General features: G+C 42.8%; 1 protein-coding gene across 5 annotated transcripts in view; it reads right to left on the bottom strand.

Moving 5' to 3' along the window:
• UGT8 (UDP glycosyltransferase 8) overlaps positions 1-16,327 on the bottom strand; it is a 45,331-nt gene extending 29,004 nt beyond the window's left edge. The window contains exon 1 of one of the 5 annotated variants that reach the window (XM_042811462.1): positions 16,182-16,327. Coding sequence is in view for 1 of the 5 variants with exons in the window: in XM_042811461.1 (XP_042667395.1) it covers positions 15,178-15,187 (10 nt within the window). In the remaining 4 variants the exon portion in view is untranslated. Of the gene's footprint in view, positions 1-15,177; positions 15,561-15,606; positions 15,679-16,181 lie in introns of those variants that run through there. The other 4 variants (XM_042811465.1, XM_042811461.1, XM_042811464.1 and 1 more) reach the window with 4 other exon arrangements.
• Positions 16,328-17,154: the final 827 nt, after the last annotated feature.

Below are 17,154 nucleotides of genomic sequence, written 5' to 3'. Positions count from 1 at the left end.
ATTACCTAGGACATAACTGACCATCACCAGAATCCTTCCAATTTTAAGTAATCACCAGCTGCTGTCTTTGCATGCATGCAAATTCAATTTAGAAGTCTGTGAGGGCAAAGAGAGCTGGCTTAATCTGCTTTTGTTTTGTCTTCCTGTGAAAAAGCTTGCTGTACAACGAGGTGATGCAAAATCTTACGGTACCCACAAGCAGGCAGGAAGAAACAGAAGCATAGGAAACACACTGAGATTGCTGGAATGCCAACACATCCATGGGCTGAAGTAGTGTTCTGTCAGGTGCTCCAAGAAGCTTCACTGTTTTGAGGCACAAAGCCCAACTTTACCAAGATAATATGTCAGTGGAAGAGGAAGAAAATTACTTGCCGCGAATATTACCAGCAGCACATATTACTCAGATGAGATTGAGTTGTTTGCTAAGCTGCTTCAATTAGGGTGTCAGAAGTTACCCCAAAACAGCTCCTCCTCTGCAAACTGCAGTAATCAAAATAAAAATAAACAGTGATTCTGTATTTTTCTCCAACTTCAAAAAAGTACACTTTCTATATGAGAAACAGCTTGCCCCTTGATTAAAACTTAAAACTATTAAAGCTTTGGCAAAAAAAATGAATGATGACATCAACGTCAAGAAAAACAGAAGTCCAGTATTGCATTACTTATTTTTTTTTATTGTTACATCTGCAGCAGAAACCCCTGACCTACCAGGCTGTGTTTAAAGCATTAAATTGACTTTTCAGTTCAGGCCTTTGCTTTCATTGGTGGCTCTATAAAAATGCAGTGCTCCACAGAGCTCAGCTGACTTCCAGGGGCCTGACTGGAAGGATGTGCCCAGACTGGGTGCTGTTAATCACTCCACTCAGCACCACGCTTCACTCCCACATGTTCACAGACTGCTAGAGCTGCAGGGGCTCTACCAGTGAAGAACACAGGCCTGGCATCCACAGACAAACAAGCCACGCTCAACTATCAACATCACGCTCTGCTGATCAGCAGTGCTGGAGGATAACACCCACCAAGTAAGTTTTGTTTGGAATAGAAACCATTTATCAATGAAACACTCCAGAAAAGTGATTAATCAAACTTGGAAAAAAAACATTATTGACTACACTCCTCATGCTAGAAGCATTCTCATCGTATATTAAGATACCACTTCTGCCAACAGGAGATATTACAAAACAGTAAGCACATTGGGAAATGCAGAAAGAATTTATGTTTCTAAATTATTGCAAATCAACGGTAGCAGCACCTGAAGGCAAGCCATGATCCAACAGGCTGCCAGATGCAAGCATCCCGTGGTGCACTTTGATCTCCTGACCTGATACAGGCTGGAGCACAGCAGGTCCTAACAAACACAAAGATACAATCCTTAGCTCCAAGGCCCGTTCTCCACAGCTGATGTCATGCGCATGCCACCCAAAGCCACGCGGCATTACAGCTGCACTTCCTTGGGAAGATTAGAATATCACACTCTCTCTTCCCATCCCCGCCCTCAGTCAACAGCTCTGCTTTAAGTGAAAACATACGGGATGGTTTAATCTTCACAAAGGTTCTCTAAAGCACGAGGCCAGCTAACGTGATGTCACTATAATTACTGACAGTTTATGAAACATCAGTTTTCCCCATACTGTGGAACCAAGGACTGCAGATGACACAATTCCCTAGATCTTTGTGACATACAGTACCTTCACTAGTCAGAACCAATAAAAACCACATTTCAAAACGTATTATGGAACCCCTCTTTTCACAGACAAAGAAAAACACGTGTACAGGAACTGCCAAACCACAGAGATACTAAACATGCAACAGTATTAGAGAAACACCCATTAAGTGTCCTTTTTATACTGGGAACAATGGCATTGATCTTATACTGCATTTGACCAGAATAAACCACTCACCAAAATAACTAAAAAGGTAACTGCCTTCTGCTGCTGGATCCTATATTAATAGGAATCATCAGGTGTCCTTGTAGTAAGGAGAAAAAAAAGCCAAAGATGACACATTTCTCCAAGATGTTAATAAGACTTAAAAATCAAAAAGTCTTCCACCTCTTGCCCAGATTTGCCTTCATTAAAGATCTGTTGGTGTCTAAGCTAGCACACAGTATCCTTTTATAGGATAAGTATATATGTTAAGTTTGAGAATGAAAAAGAAAAAAGCCCTTTTTTCTTTCATTTAAAAAATTGCTGAGACAATTGTTATTGAATTGAAAACACTACCACTCAAGCCAAAAAGCCCCAAAACCACGAACAAGTATGGAGAAAAAGGAGATTGAAGGAACAGCTTTAGATGAGTAAAAGCAACTGCTGTCTGTAAAGGGTTTGGCTATTGGAAGAAGTTAAAGGAATACCAAGAAGTTAAACATTAAACCTATTCCAATGGCTTCTCACAGAATTAATGGCCTACATGCGGTTTTTGACAGGAAAGAAAAAGCACAAGTTTTAACAGCTACTACAGAAAACCAAGCTCCTACTGAAAAGACTGCTAGAAGGATGCTTTCAGCTGTCCAGAAGGTCTAAATTCTGACTTAGTTCTTTGGAAGGCACATTTTCCTATTCATGCAGAAGGACAAAGCAGGACTGAGAACAGGAAATGTGACTATGCAGATAAGAAGTCAGCGTTTTACTCAGGACCTGATACAGGAAGACATGGAAACAAAGAAATCAAGGAACATTTACGTTTATATGAATTATGTGAGGAAAGTCTTAAAATGCACACTATTAAAATTGAACAAATATGATGCTTGTATTTCAATTCTAAAAATGATTTCAGTATCATTCAAATTAATAATTTATGCAGCAATTTATGTCAGTTGCAGCACTGACAAACATACTGAAGGTAAGATTTTCTGCCAATCCTTAATAATATGCCAATCATCCTTTAATTAAAATTTAGACTTTTCCTCTGGTTCCTTTCACCACCCACCTACATACCCTACTATTTCTGAATCTCACAGAAACCCCCATTTTCAAGGCAGAAATGCAGTTTTCAGTGGGTTCCTTACTGGCACCATCAGTTCTAGAAGCCAAAGAAGCTCTGAAGCACTTCGGCATGCAGCACAACTTCAATTCAGAGTTCTAGTGATAAATACACTTAGAAGTGCATAAGAGCCTGTTACTTTTACATGTACCATAGAAAACTACACGCTGTACAAAAGTAATACTTATTCACTGATACCACCCAATGCTCCTCACTTCCAAAGAAGCAAATGAAGTAGACAGAGTAATGTGATGGTAGTAACTTTTTCCAGACCCTTTTAGTCTTTCTGTAGATTTGCTAAGGCCCACCTGGGCAGTTAGGTCAGAAGCCTGGGACCTGTGCCTAGCAAGGTGCCCTTCGTATGAAGCAGCAGCACTGCTCTGACAGCAAAGGAACAATCTTCCCAGCCACTGCTTGCTCTCATCTTACCTGAAGGTTTCCAATTACTAATTACAATTTAACAGATACGACTACACATTAGAAAAGCAAGCGTACCAACTAGATTTTCACCTCTGCAAACCCAAGAGCAAATGCTGATTAGCACAGAAATGCCTATGTGTGAGTGGTAAGCTAATGAGGTATATCACAGAAGTACAATTACCAAAAAGGGGGAAATTTGAGATTTACATGCACTTACGCATGCAAGCAGTGCAAACTGGTACCAGAGTTCAGGTAATGTACAGATTTATTCCTTGAGCCTTGCTCAGAGTATCATCCTCTCTCTCTACTATCAGTTTGTGATATGAAATTCAGTATTTTAGAAAGAAAAAAAACCTTCTTCTAATGTCATGAACTCTTCAAAATAACACATCATCAGACCCAATTAGAACAAAAGACAGAAAAACAGCATTTTTTGAACAGAGAAACGAGGTGGATTTGATCAGTGACTAAACACATTTAAGTTGCAAAACTGACCAATTTCCAGACTGGGAGATGCAGAACAGGGGAGGCTGCCTTCCACCACTGCTGAAACGCACCACCCACTGCCTCACTGTGCTAACATTCACAGTTTGGTCTCCGTAAGTGTTCAGCAAGCACTGATGAATATGAATGGATGTCGTTTTTTCCACACGGAAGAGTTCAATGACAGAAAATATGTGGGAAGGTTCAATCTCTACTGCTATACCAGCAACATCCACGTCTGACACTGTGGGTCAATATCATAATATAGGAGGCATTACTTTTAGAGCAGCCCTCATACTAATCCCCACTACGTAAAATGCAATGCATAGCAATCGTAAGAATCTTAAATAAGCCGGCAAAGTGCTCTTGCCACAGTGAAGGCCACTGCTCTCCTGGGCTACACTGGGCAGAGTTTTGCCAGAGATGATCTTTCCCATCTGCTCAGCACAATGAAAACACACCCGGACTTTTGGGGTCAGCTCTGGGCTCCCCTGCATGAGTGAGATCCAGGCATACAAGGAGTGTCTGGTGAAGGACCACCAAGATGATCCAGGAACTGGAGTACCTTTTCTAGAAGGAGAGACTGGGAGAGCTTAGACTCTTCAGCCTGGAGAAGGCCTAGGGGTGAATTTCACTAGCGTGAATAAATATCTAAAGGGAGGGTAAAGAGGACAAAGCCAGGAGCTTCCAAGTGGTGCCCTCTGCCAGGATAAGAAACAACAGACACAAACTAGAACACAAGCAGTTCCCTCTGACCATCAGGAAACACTTCCGTGCTGTGCAGGCACTGGAGCACTGGCTCCAGATCTACTTCGCAGAGTGGCTCATGAGTTCAAACAGCAGGCTGTTGTTACCTGACATATTGCTTATGTTACCTGATTTACTGAAGCCCAGTACTGCCTATTCAAATCCTATTGACGTTTACTTATTCCATGTGCAAATCTGTTTGCCTTCACTGTTATAAAATACAGTTTTACAGATAAAACATTGTATCCAACCATTGCAGGCTTGTAAACATTTCACTTAAACAAATAATGAACCAAGCTCTACGTAGCTGGTTGCATGACCAAAGGCCCTGTAAGCAAAGCGTTTTATCATGCCCAAGATAACAAGGAATGGCTTAGAAAAAGCACTTACACTCAAGTGTAAAGCTGAAAGAGGAAGAAAATATTCCAAAACAAATAAAAGGTTCTCTAGTGCTGCTTACAGGATGATTCAGCAATAAAATACACACAGCCAAACCAAATCTTAGCTCTATCAGCCACAAGCAGTTGATATTAAAGACAAAAATACAGAAACGTAAACACACACATAAACAATATTGCAATGTGCTCTGTAAACTATGGAAGAGAGTGAAGGAATAAGAGAATAAGTATCACCTTCTATTTGTGATTTCCTCCAAGAACTCTTTTGAAGAAAAATAAAAATAAAATCTCAGTTTTCTTCAAGATTGAACACCAGTGCAAATCAGAATTTGTTGCCAATCCTTGCTACACAAAAATGCTACAACATGAACAAGTTTACTGATCAAATTATAATAGCAAATTTCAGAAAATGAGCAAATTATTACAGACACTGGAACATTACTGTTAAAGAGACACAGCAGATGAGACTAAGACAAAACTGTTTCTCCAGTCTAAAAGTTGATTCTTAAACCTCTAAAACTGGCAACTGTAAATTCGTTCTTTGCCTGTAACTCTGCTGCAGAGCACCTTTCCCGTAGGTGATAGGAAGCATTATGCCATAAACCTTTAAGAGGTGAAGGAAAGAAAGCCCATACACTGACTTCAGGCAGCAAACTGCAGATTAAGATTAGAAGAAAGTAACTGCTAATCAACAACCCACTTGATGGAAGAGATGAAAGCATCAGAACCTGTGGATGTACAGAGCCTTGAAACAGCAAACTACATTGTCTGGGAAGAGATTCTGATAAGAATTATTGCAGAACCTCTGCATTTGTATTCTGAAGTTTTTCATATCAAAGATCTTGTAACAAATTACTGAGGTAAGTGCATACTATGACTTACTTTGTGTTGCAATGTTTTAGATAAGGAGTAAGATTTGGCTTGTAACTACAAGCACCTATTTCAGCCAAGTGCATAAATTAAGAAATCAGTGCAAATGATTAGAAAGCAATTGTGCGCACATAAACGAGGATGGGGTTTTGCATTTGCTTTGAGCTGTTTCTTGAGCTCCTACATTCCTACCCAATGACTTAAGCATTTCAATGACTGCAAGAATGTCACAGCTACAGATGAGAGGAAGATTTATAGACATTTTGTTGTAAGCATCCATCACAGACTTACTGCATCAGTTATGAAAGCAGCAAAACAGTTACAAAGAGGTTTTTCACAGGCTCTGCAATTTATGAAGCTCTTTTCAGTAATGACTTTTTATTTGTATATTAGGTTTTTAATTAAATACATGATTTCACCTGAGAGAGTTGGGAAAAGAAGGAGTATAACAGAGTGGCAGTCTGACAGAATGGTGCCTGACACGCAAGTGCGTATGAAGCAAAGGTGTGGCACTGAATTCCCTCATGGGGAAAAAATGGCACCCACTGACATTCACTGATGCTTACCGAACATTTATGGACCCCCACCAGTGGCTGTTAGCACAGTGAGGCAGTGGGTGGTGCTTTTCAGCAGTGGTGACAGCGACGTGAAAGATAAGCCATGTTCCAAATGGCCATGCCCACTTTCACAAGCACAGCATGCATGCTCTTGTTCATCACTTGCAAAAATGCATAGCTACCAGTGGTGACTATGCTGAAAAACAGCACTTTGTAGCTGAGAATTTGCTCTATCAAGTGTTACTGCACTCTTTGTACCTCTCATAGTTTCCACAGAAATAAATAGAAGGCATTACTTTCAGAGTAACTGAAGTATTTGCAAATTTGGATTTGGATATAAACTCTTTACTAAAATTCAACGTGACTGCAAATTCTTTTGTAAGGCTTGGTCAGGCCTACATGGGCTGCAAGTACAAAAATCCCAGCCTGTCTTGTGGTGGCCTAGGCTCAAACCCGTAACCAAATGCCCCACAGCAGGACCAGCCCAGAGCACAGCAGGCCCCCTGCCTCATGGCTGCCAGCAGCAGCATGTAGCTCCACAACTGCAAACAGCGGAGACAGCAGTAGACCAGCTTATGTCAGGTTGGGTGCATCGCTTTGGACAGAGCAAAGCTGAGCATGTACAGACGTGTGGCAGTGGAGCTGATGGGCCATTAATACAGCACATCAGTACACGTTTTATTTAAACCACTGCACCCTCCAGTATCCTCGGGACTAAAAGGAAGCACAGAGGAGAAAGCTGAGAAACAAAAAGTGTGCTCCAAATCTCATGTACCTTCAAGCAAATGCGAGTTGTATCAGTGCACAGATGGCTCAATTTCATCTGCATCTGCTCTCCATGTTAGACAGTCTCTTCCTTGCTATCTTTACTTCACCCCCAACACCCAGGAAAATTAACTGCTGACTACATTCAGCAAAACAAAGTCACCTCTTCTAAAGTACAACACGTATATTCCTTGCAGATACATCTGACAGAGAAAAACATTCTCCTGTTTTCTTCCAAACTATCTACCTTCCTTACAAGTGTTTAGAGCTCTCAGAAAATGCAGTATTCTGGTACCAAAAGATGTGTTTCCTGGCAGAGCTGCCTCAAGTTCTGAAGACCTTTCTTTTAAAGTACTGAAATCTAAAAGCAGTGTTTCTCAACCTACTTCAGCTGTTTTGCGCAAGAAAGACAAGCAGAAATGATGTTGGGACATGGGGGGAAGGATATGAACACAGAAGTCAGCAAGTCACACTGTGTTTCCCAAGGACTCGGTGCTGGTTAAGATGCTGTTCACTGGCTCGAAAACAAAGGCCCTGTGCTCCTGCTATGACAATGTGTGCCAAGAACAGCCCTGGTAATAGCACAGCTTATCACAACACGCTTCATGCTGCACGATCAAGAAGTACAGATATTAAGTTGGAGAAAAATGAAGAGATCCTCTTACACACACAGGGAAAGAAAGAGGGATGCATCACATCAGCTGGCAGAGACAGACATTTGCAGTAAACTTGATGTAACAAAGCCTATGGCTACAGGCTACGATCATGCAAACATGAAGTTTGCCTCAAAGAAGATTCAGGGTATGAAACAACATAATCCTTGGAAACAAGTACTTTATTGGGAATTTGTTCCAACTTTGATAATCCTTTGGGTGGACGCTTCATCTTTCACTTCAGCTAGCTTCGGCTTGGTACAAGCTCTCCCTGGTCACGCCATCACATGACATCCAGAAGAAGTGAATTATTTCTTTGTTCTGTTTGTGACTTCATCCTATAGCAAATAACTACATTTTAATAAGCCACACAAACGGATTCACAAGGGAAACTACAGAACACTTGTTAGTGCAGCGGGTAACATTCAAAGTTAAAACACTTTATTAAAAATGTTTTCCTTTTTATTCAGCTCAATTAATTGCACTGCTTAAGATCACTTGCAGCAACAACTTGTATTCCAACAGCATCCAGAGTGGATGTTATTAGGTTGTTTTAGAAATGTGTGCCTTTACAGGCAGGTGTTTCTTTGCTTTGTTTTTTTAAACTACTTCTTGCTTTCAGATATGCGTGCGCTTTATGGAGCCTGCTCCAAACTATCTCCTAGTACAACTCAGTAGTAAGATTAAAGATGAAAGTACTGTACATAACTCCTTTTCTCTCTAATTTAAGGCTCATAGCCGCTAATCTTAAAATCCTACTGGAATGAGAGAAAACAAAAAACAACCCAGAAATCTTAAGAGATGCAGACTGCTCTCCCACAAGAGTTAAAAAACAAGACTCAAGGCTTTTTATTTTGCAGTAGCTGTATAAACACAGTTTTAAGTACACAAAAACTTCCTGCCAATTTCTAATATCAGTAGTGGACTAAAACTGTATTGTACCTTCAGAAAGGAAAACGACTGAAGATAAGGATTGGGGTTTTTGTTGGCTTTGTTTTGTTTATTGATAAAGTGGTAATATCCTGAAAGATGATCTAAGAATTAAGTACAATTGGTTAATTTGAAAACATTAAAGAAAAAAATGAGACAAATCTGACAGTTGCAGAGAGTTAAGACAGTGATTACCTGCAGTTTCAAAGACCATAGAGGTATAGAAAGTGTAAAACAAATAAGCAACAAACCATCCAGATGGGCACAGGTGCACCTATCCTTACCCGCTGCCACTGGGCTTTGAAGAAGATGGGATTGTCTTCCTCCCCCCTCCACCCCCTTCTGGAAAGCAACTGCAACTTTTTTAATACTAACACTGTGTAATAACAAACATTGATAGTGGTTTACAACACCATGTTCTCTTAGCATAAAGTAGGGCTGTAGTTATCAAGTTATTTATATATATATAGGTTAAAAGTTATGGTAATAATACAATGGCTGTTCAACAACAAGTGAGATTACAATAATTTATTTGGAGTCTCCCCAGTTGAGTGTGTTTTCATGAAAATAAAGCTAACTGATAAATTACACACTTGCTGAAGTACCACAGGGCAGAGTAATTAAAAATACGTTGCTATGAATGGTTAAAGAGCATAACTTAAAGCTGCCACACAAATGTGCTTCGTTGAGTTTCCATGCAAGTCCTCCCACTATTTACACTATCATCTAGCTCACTTACAGACTTTTAGACTCTACGAGCAATAGCTTCCCAAACACCATGCTGGCCTATCCAGTCAAGAAACCAGTATCATCTCCAATATCCTACCACTGATTGCTGGGAAAAATTTCTACAAGGAGAACCTTCCAGAAGCACTTTGCTCAGTTTTTTGAGATATTTCTGTGCCCGACTATTAAACACCATACATACAAACACACTTCTGAAGATTGTTTCCTTGATCTCACTGAAATATCCCAGTGCAGGCAAAAACATTCTTCAAGTCAGCAAGACTTAATCAACAATCTAATTCCACAATAAGTCTTTATCCGTATTTACAGCACATTAGTATACACCTTTTATTTAGACAGTGGTCTAAATAATGAATTCTCCAATGTCCCTCAGGCATAACAAGCTTAGTAGAAGAGAACCCTAGAAGAAAATTTAAGAGATTCAGATCTCATTTTACAGCAAGGTATAGGGTAGCAGCAAGATTCACATGGCCTGTAGCTAACTTCACAGAGTATCAGTGCAGCCGATAGCCCACAGCCAAAAAAAATGCAATTTCAGTAGATGCCCTTGGGACCAGCAGATGCAAATGCCATTTCACAATCAGGTGGCAAACTGATAGGTACAATGGTGGTTTGGTTTTTTTTTTCTAGCTCATCCAATCCACCTTGTCAGATGTTCCCCCTTAGCTTCACAGCCAAACTCTTTTGCTATCAGTTATTACTGGAGGGAACAGTGGACACAAACTACAGCTTAACAAGTTGAGACAGGCACTAGAGAAATTTTTCCCCTTAAAAAAGTAGTATGATACTATAAAAGCTTATGAGAGAGGTTGTGATATTTCCATCTTCAGATGTATTCATAACTTGGATGAAAAAGCCACAGCTGACCCTCTCATTCATTGCTAACAATTCTGCATCGAGTGGAAATTTGTGTAAGAACATCCAACAACCCTTCCAGCCAACAGCTCTGTAATTCTGTGCACCTGCTGACTCTGTAAGCACCACAACTGGCTGAGTCCTTGATTCTCCCAAGTGAAATTGCTGCAGAGGCGTTGCTATCTGCAGCTCTACCCCAAGTGCTGCCACTTACAAGATCTTCAGCAGTAGCAACCTTCAAGTCAAGAATGCACTTAAAAGATACCACTACTGCAATGTTTTGGCACTTAAGCTAGTACAAAAAAAAAAAGTTATTTCCAGCACTTATGAGTTGAAGCGAAACTGATGACTTTGCAAGCAAATATACAAAATAAACCTTTAGCTGTCTGCATACAGCACCTGTATCCTCTAACAGCTATCCCATTAAAAAGTTGTGATGCTTACTAATCTGAAAATGATACAACAAACTATTACTGCAGCTCAGTAATGGCTACTAAGAATAGGAAGGGAGAAACCAAAGAATTACTCTTTTGAAAGAATATTTCATTATAATTTCCAAGAATATGAAACATTAATGTACTTGGCATATCTACTATGTCTGCACTGTTATTCCTTGCATCTCTTTACCATGTTTTATCTCAGACAATAACATTTTAACCAAACTGTGGTGGGGGGAAGGAATATTTCTTCTCATAAAACAAATGACATCCAAATGAATTACCACCTACAACCTCAATGAGTCCAGAACAGTGCTGCCAACAGGCAAAATGTACAACTGCATACAAAAGAGTAGATCCCAAGTGCTACATGCTCCAGAAAACACAACTAGCTACACTGAGTTTGTCGGGGGGGAGGGGGGGTACACAGGCTTCTTAGCTGTACTTCTGATTTCAACCTTAAAAGCAAGCTGTTCATCTACACACCGTGTAAATTTTAGGATTATCTACAGCACTGTTCCATCCAAAATTCCTGGTTTTAACCCACATTTCATTCAGACGGACATATTTCTTTGATGCATCTCATAGCGTAAACTCAGAAATATCTGATTTTCCTCTGAATTTGAAAATCTCTAATCTCTAACATTAAATCGGGGGATAACAAAGATGTCCCAAGAAGGAAGCTAAGGAAATAGGAAGCAACACAAGCACTAGACGTGCTTTTGTTGAGAATTGTTACAGCCCCATTTAATAACCTGCATTTTATAAATTGATTTTATTGGTGCTAAATTACAAAGCCTTATTCATTTGACTTAAGTGAAAGTCTAATGACTTCCAAGTCAGGAAATTTAAAAAAAAAAAAAAAAAAAAAAAAAAAAAATCACCAAATTTGGATGTCAGGACTGATTAAAACGCACTCCTCTCCTAGTCCTTGAATTACAGATCTAATATTTGAAAGCTGTTGGAACAATACACTCAATCCTTATGTGTAACAAGTGTGTGAAATACCAACTTGCTACAGACTTACAGTTGATTTATGGTTGAAAATGATTTCCTTAGCGGAATCCTGTTTTAAATTAAGGAACTCCACTTTCCACATCCACATCACAATCTTCTCATAAACACACTTAAAGAATCCGTCAAATTGTTTTCTTCTTCTAAAAAGCACGTTGTTTCCCCAGGGCATCAGGGTTCCTTTCTAACTCAGTTCAGAACCTGAAGTTGGCCCAGCACCTCTCATTAAATTCTCCCTTCGGTCTCTGAGCAGGAAGGAAAAAAGTCACTCCTCATAAAGCTGAGCGATCCATTCATAGGAGGAAAGAACAGCACAGAGAGAAGAAGAAAGCTGTACTTGTTCCATTACACAAAATTATGTGCATGACAACTGTGCTACTGAAGACAAATTGCAATAACTAGAGATAACCTGACTTGTTACAAGTCCATTTAGAAAACAAGTACCTACGTTGTCTTTCAACTCCTCTTTAGCTCCTTCAGTCACAATTGTTGCATGTACAGGTTTTTTTTTGTTTTGTTTTGTTTTTTTAACTGAAGTAGCATATACTGTTTCCAATAGTACAAAAAAATCAGTAAGGATGGTATGCATGTCCCTTAGTCCCAGGTATATGAACATACAATTTCATAAATCTGTAGGTTTTATGTCATCTCTTCCCACATCTAGGGATTAAGAACACATAAGATTGTATGTTAAAACCAACAAAAATTTTAAAAGCTTCCAAGAGGACTCACTTCTTCTTCAGTATACTGGCTCTAAATAGAGAGCTGCTGCAAAAATCTGTCATATAAATAGCAAAATAAATATAATAAGTATCATGGTGTCAGTACATAACAGAGCAAAAAAGAAAAGCTGACTGGGACTTTTAGTAACTAAAAATCCTTCTTCTATTAGGTAGCAAAATATTATACAGAAAAAAAACAATGAAAAATTTTAACGAACTGGTGCAAAAAACAGCAATCATTCCCAAGATTTTATTTAGAAAGTTACAACACATTTTAGACTTTCTCCCAATAAGTAATATTTGCATTATCTCACACGCTGAGCTGGATGTTACAAACCATGAAAGACCAGAAATATTTTGTGAAGGGTTCATGAACCCTTGCATGTCACGAGGCCTGAAAATTCAATGCAATTACAGCCAACCTTGGGAAAAAAACACAGACTTCTGGTAATACCTATTCATAAACAACCCTTTGATCTGTATGTTTAAGAAAAAATAAAATAAATCCATTCTAAGTACTCTTGAAGGAAAAAAGTCCAAGAGAAAAAGAGAACAAATGATTTCAAATGCTTCTAGTGTATCAGCATTCCTAAAACAATTCCCTTCTTAAATACCACTCTACAATAATGAAACAGCAATAAAAGCATTTCCGTTAAGATCTGCAGAGAAGAGATATTTAATTTAATAAGCACTTCTTCAATATGATCTTACAACAAACATCTCAGTAGCTTTTAAAACTGTAGTTGGATTTTTCTAGTAAATAAACGATAAGGAGCTCATTCAAGATGAAGTAAAGTGATGCAAGTCCCTGGTACAATTCTAAAGGAAGGAAGATGACTAACACGTCAACATGAAAAGAAGGGCCTTAATGAGCCCAAAATGGAAAACATGAAGAAAGGTAGGGCAATAAAATGTTTAGCCGATGAAGCCAGAAGCGACACACTTCATGTTCAGGGAGGTCAATTAGAAAGTAATGAAGTCAGAATATGATTTTTATACAGTTATTAGTATAATTGTCAAAAATATTTGAATTGCTGGGAGTGGTCCCTTAAACACATTTTCTGCGCAACGCCCAACGAGTACAAAAAAGGCTCCACACAGAACCATGTTCAGCAACACCATTTTGCAGATGAGGCTTACCACAGTACTTTCTTACCCAATGTCTGCATATGTAGTAACACACCTACCACAGGAAGAAGACTAATAATTCTTTTTTCTTAGCCCAGGAAATTAAATAAATTGCTAGAAATCAATAAAATCCATCTGCAGCAAATTATATGTGGCAGAAAATTATGGCAAAGTTCACTACAAACTTTGACAATGTTGTTATGATTGACAGCACTATCTAGTATTCATTTACTATGTCAGTACAACTCCTCTGAGTAAGTCCATTATGACTACTATTATTCCAAAGAGTCGACGAGACTTACAGCATAATCCGTCAAGTGTTCCACATGTGGTAAATATGGCATTAAATATGGCATCTCATAAACACAGCAGTCCCTACTCCCTCCAGTTTCTCACCAGTAACTGAATTATCTGTTTATTATAGGGCACCAATCCAAAGTTGCCTTAATCCCAAACCTGGTGAACTACAAGAGCCAGCAGTTGTCACCAGACTGGAGGTGCCACCAGTGCACGGACCTGATCCACTGCTAAGTCATCAGTGCCCTGGTACAGCAGCCGCCCACCAGCCTGCTTGCACAGGTGGGGAGGAGACTCCTGCAAAGCTCAGCCCTAGGCAGAACCAGGAGATAACACCGTCTCTGACTCTTCCTTCCGCCCTTCGTTAGTCCCATAGGTCTCCCCATCCAAATCTTATTTCAAAACAATGCAACTGCTCAGTGTTTTAAGAACATAAAACATGAGGGCTACTTATAAAGTTCCTCCTTAGACTTAGCACACACAAAATGATATCATTTTCTTGTTTCATGCAAATAGCTTCTGTTAGTGGCAAAACACTGCACAAAAGTCACAAAGCAAGTGCTTCAGGCCAGGCACTCACTCACTGCCTAGCATTTCACAGGTAACTCTTTCGAGGAGAGTAGCTCACAACTGCATGAAAGCCATCTGAAAAAATGTAGAACTCTAGCATGAATAGTAGCTTACAAAAAAAAAAAAAAAAAAAAGTCACTGCAGTATCTAGTCTGATCAATGGCTGAAATAGAAGAACAAAAACAAGGAAATGTGAAGTAAAGGTTAACAGCAGACAGCGTTGTGTCAGTGCTATAAAACTAGCTCAGCTAAAATACATAAGTGACCTTGTGTGATAATTGCTTGGAAAAGCAGGCAGGCCATTCCAGATAGGAAGCGTAACCCTGGCCATTTGTAAAATATAGAAACAACCAACATTATATGAATTATTTCCCAGATCCGGTCCCCTGGCCTAAGTATGAAAAACACAAATACGGCTCTGAAGGAGTTTGCTGTGGGAAAAGGTCCTTTAAGAACCTCTTCTACCGAACTCATCCACTGCTCTTCTTCCCGAGGCAACTCCAACGAGCACACAAAATAGCCCATGTATTATTTATTTTCTTTCCTACCGTTTCGTGGTCATACTAAAATAAGTATGTAAACAAGTCGTAAAGACAAGATACCATTTAGCATCTGCCTAAATACCGTCACTTGGCTGACCCGTTCGGTGCGCAGTTCAGGCTAAGCTCCTGTCTTCCTCTCCAAAGGCAGCAGGGCAGTTCTGCAGCACTCACGCGTTGTTCCTCCCAGGCCGGGCAGCTCGTTCCGAACCTGAGCGCCAACTCAGCGCGAGAGGCACAGGTCCCAGGCGGGAGAGGTCCCAGGCCCAGCGCCCGCGCACAGGTCCGTAACGCGAAGGGAAGGAAACGCTGGGCGTCCCCAGGCTTACATAACACACAACTTCAGGGCGCCCGTCGGCGACGGTCCCTCATTGCAATACCGGTGGCCAGGATACCACGCCATCTAGTTAACGTATAAGCGGCGGCAATGGCCCGAAAGGAGCAGTCCCACACCCCGCGCCGCTCCCAGGTATCCGCCCCGCCGCCGCTTACTTCGCTCTCCAAACTTTTCCCCAGCGCGTCCCCTCGGCCTCGGAACAGCACGGACGGCGGCAGGCGTTAGCGGCCCGTTCCAGCTCTGGGCGGGGAGGACACCTGCCAGGCGCGGCGGCCGTCGGTTGGCCTCGGCCCGCGCTGCCCGCTGTGGTGAGGGACCGCTCCCGCCTCGCGGCCGTGCCTCCCAGGTGTGGCGCCCAAATCAGATCTCCTCCATTCGAGCCCCGCTCAGGGCAGCGCCTACGGGCGGAGGGAACGAGAAGTTCCTTCTCGCCCTCAAACCCTCTCGGTACCGTGCAAGGGCACGGCGTCCCTTCCTCACCGCTCCCGCCACTGCGGGACGCCGCGTCCCCTGCGGCTCCGCTCTCCAGCCCGCGGCTCTCCCTCCCTCCCTCCCTCAGACCCCTTCGCAGCGCAGCGGTGCGAGGCGAGAACGGAGAGATGGGAGAACCGAGCGAGCGGCAAGGTGACACGAGAGCCTCCCTCCCGCCCAGGCGGCGAGCCCTCCGCCTCAGGGCCGCCGGAGCCGGGTCCCTCCCGCTACCCGCGGGCAGTTCCCGAGCTCCCCTCACCGCTCTCTCCTCGGGGGCCGTTTCTCCGCGTCGCTGCCTCTGGTAATAAGCTGAGGACCGGGGCGAGCCGCCGCTCGGGGCTCTGCTGCAGCTCTTTCCCTTCAGCCGAGCGGGTCGCGCGGCTCCGTCCGGCCCGGCCTGAGGTGAGGCCCTGCTCCCACTGGAGCCCCTCCGCTGCGGCGCCGGGAGCGCCGGGCCCGCCTGTACCCTCCGCCTCGGCTCCGCTGCACCTGCCGCGCTGCCGGGCTGTCCCTGCGGTGCCAGCCGAGGAGAGGAGAGGGCACCTCGCTCCGTCCTCCCTCAACTTCTCATTACTTTCCTCCGCCCCCGCTCGGCCCCACCGCGCTGCCGACCCGGCGCCCTCCCGCCCGCCGGACGCATGCACCGGCGCAGCCGTCGACCCTCCGGAGATGCCCTCGGGCGTACAGGGAGCGGCCGCCCCTCGGCCCTGCCCCTCGCCGGTACGGAGAACCGCTGTCCCGCTCCCCGGGCGCCCTCCCGCCCCATGCACTGCTCGGCTCCCGGCGCGGCGACGAGCCGCCGGCGGGGCAGGTGCCCTGTGCCCGCCTCTGGCGGGTGGCACCCGGCCGCGCTCCGCCAATCAGTTCGGGCACGGCGGGGATGCCGCCGAGGTGGCACCGCCGGGAGGCGGGGGAGGCCGCGGCAGCGCGAGGTGAGCGCTGAGGGGTCAGAGGTGCCGTGAGCGGCATGGTGTTGGCGCGGCGGGAGCGCGCTGCCAAGCGTGGAGGATTGGCGAGGCGCGAGACAGAACTCCTCATCTCCGCGCGTCGTAACTGTGAGGGCTGAGCTCTGCCCTAATGCCTGTTTGCCTTTTCGTTGCCAGCAGGCTTTGTTTAAAATCAAAACGCACAAGTACTCCAGAGCTCCTCAAGCCTGACTTCCCAGTTCGTTAGAGCTAAGCTTAGTTGCCTAATTGATCCCATTTACTCGAGTGATACACCTTATTTCTTTC

Source organism: Centrocercus urophasianus, unplaced genomic scaffold (assembly GCF_019232065.1).
Source record: "Centrocercus urophasianus isolate 14NV4802_14NV808 unplaced genomic scaffold, USGS_Curo_1.0 seq_13, whole genome shotgun sequence".
NCBI classification, from domain to species: domain Eukaryota; kingdom Metazoa; phylum Chordata; class Aves; order Galliformes; family Phasianidae; genus Centrocercus; species Centrocercus urophasianus.
This window is presented reverse-complemented; position numbering and strand designations above follow the sequence as displayed.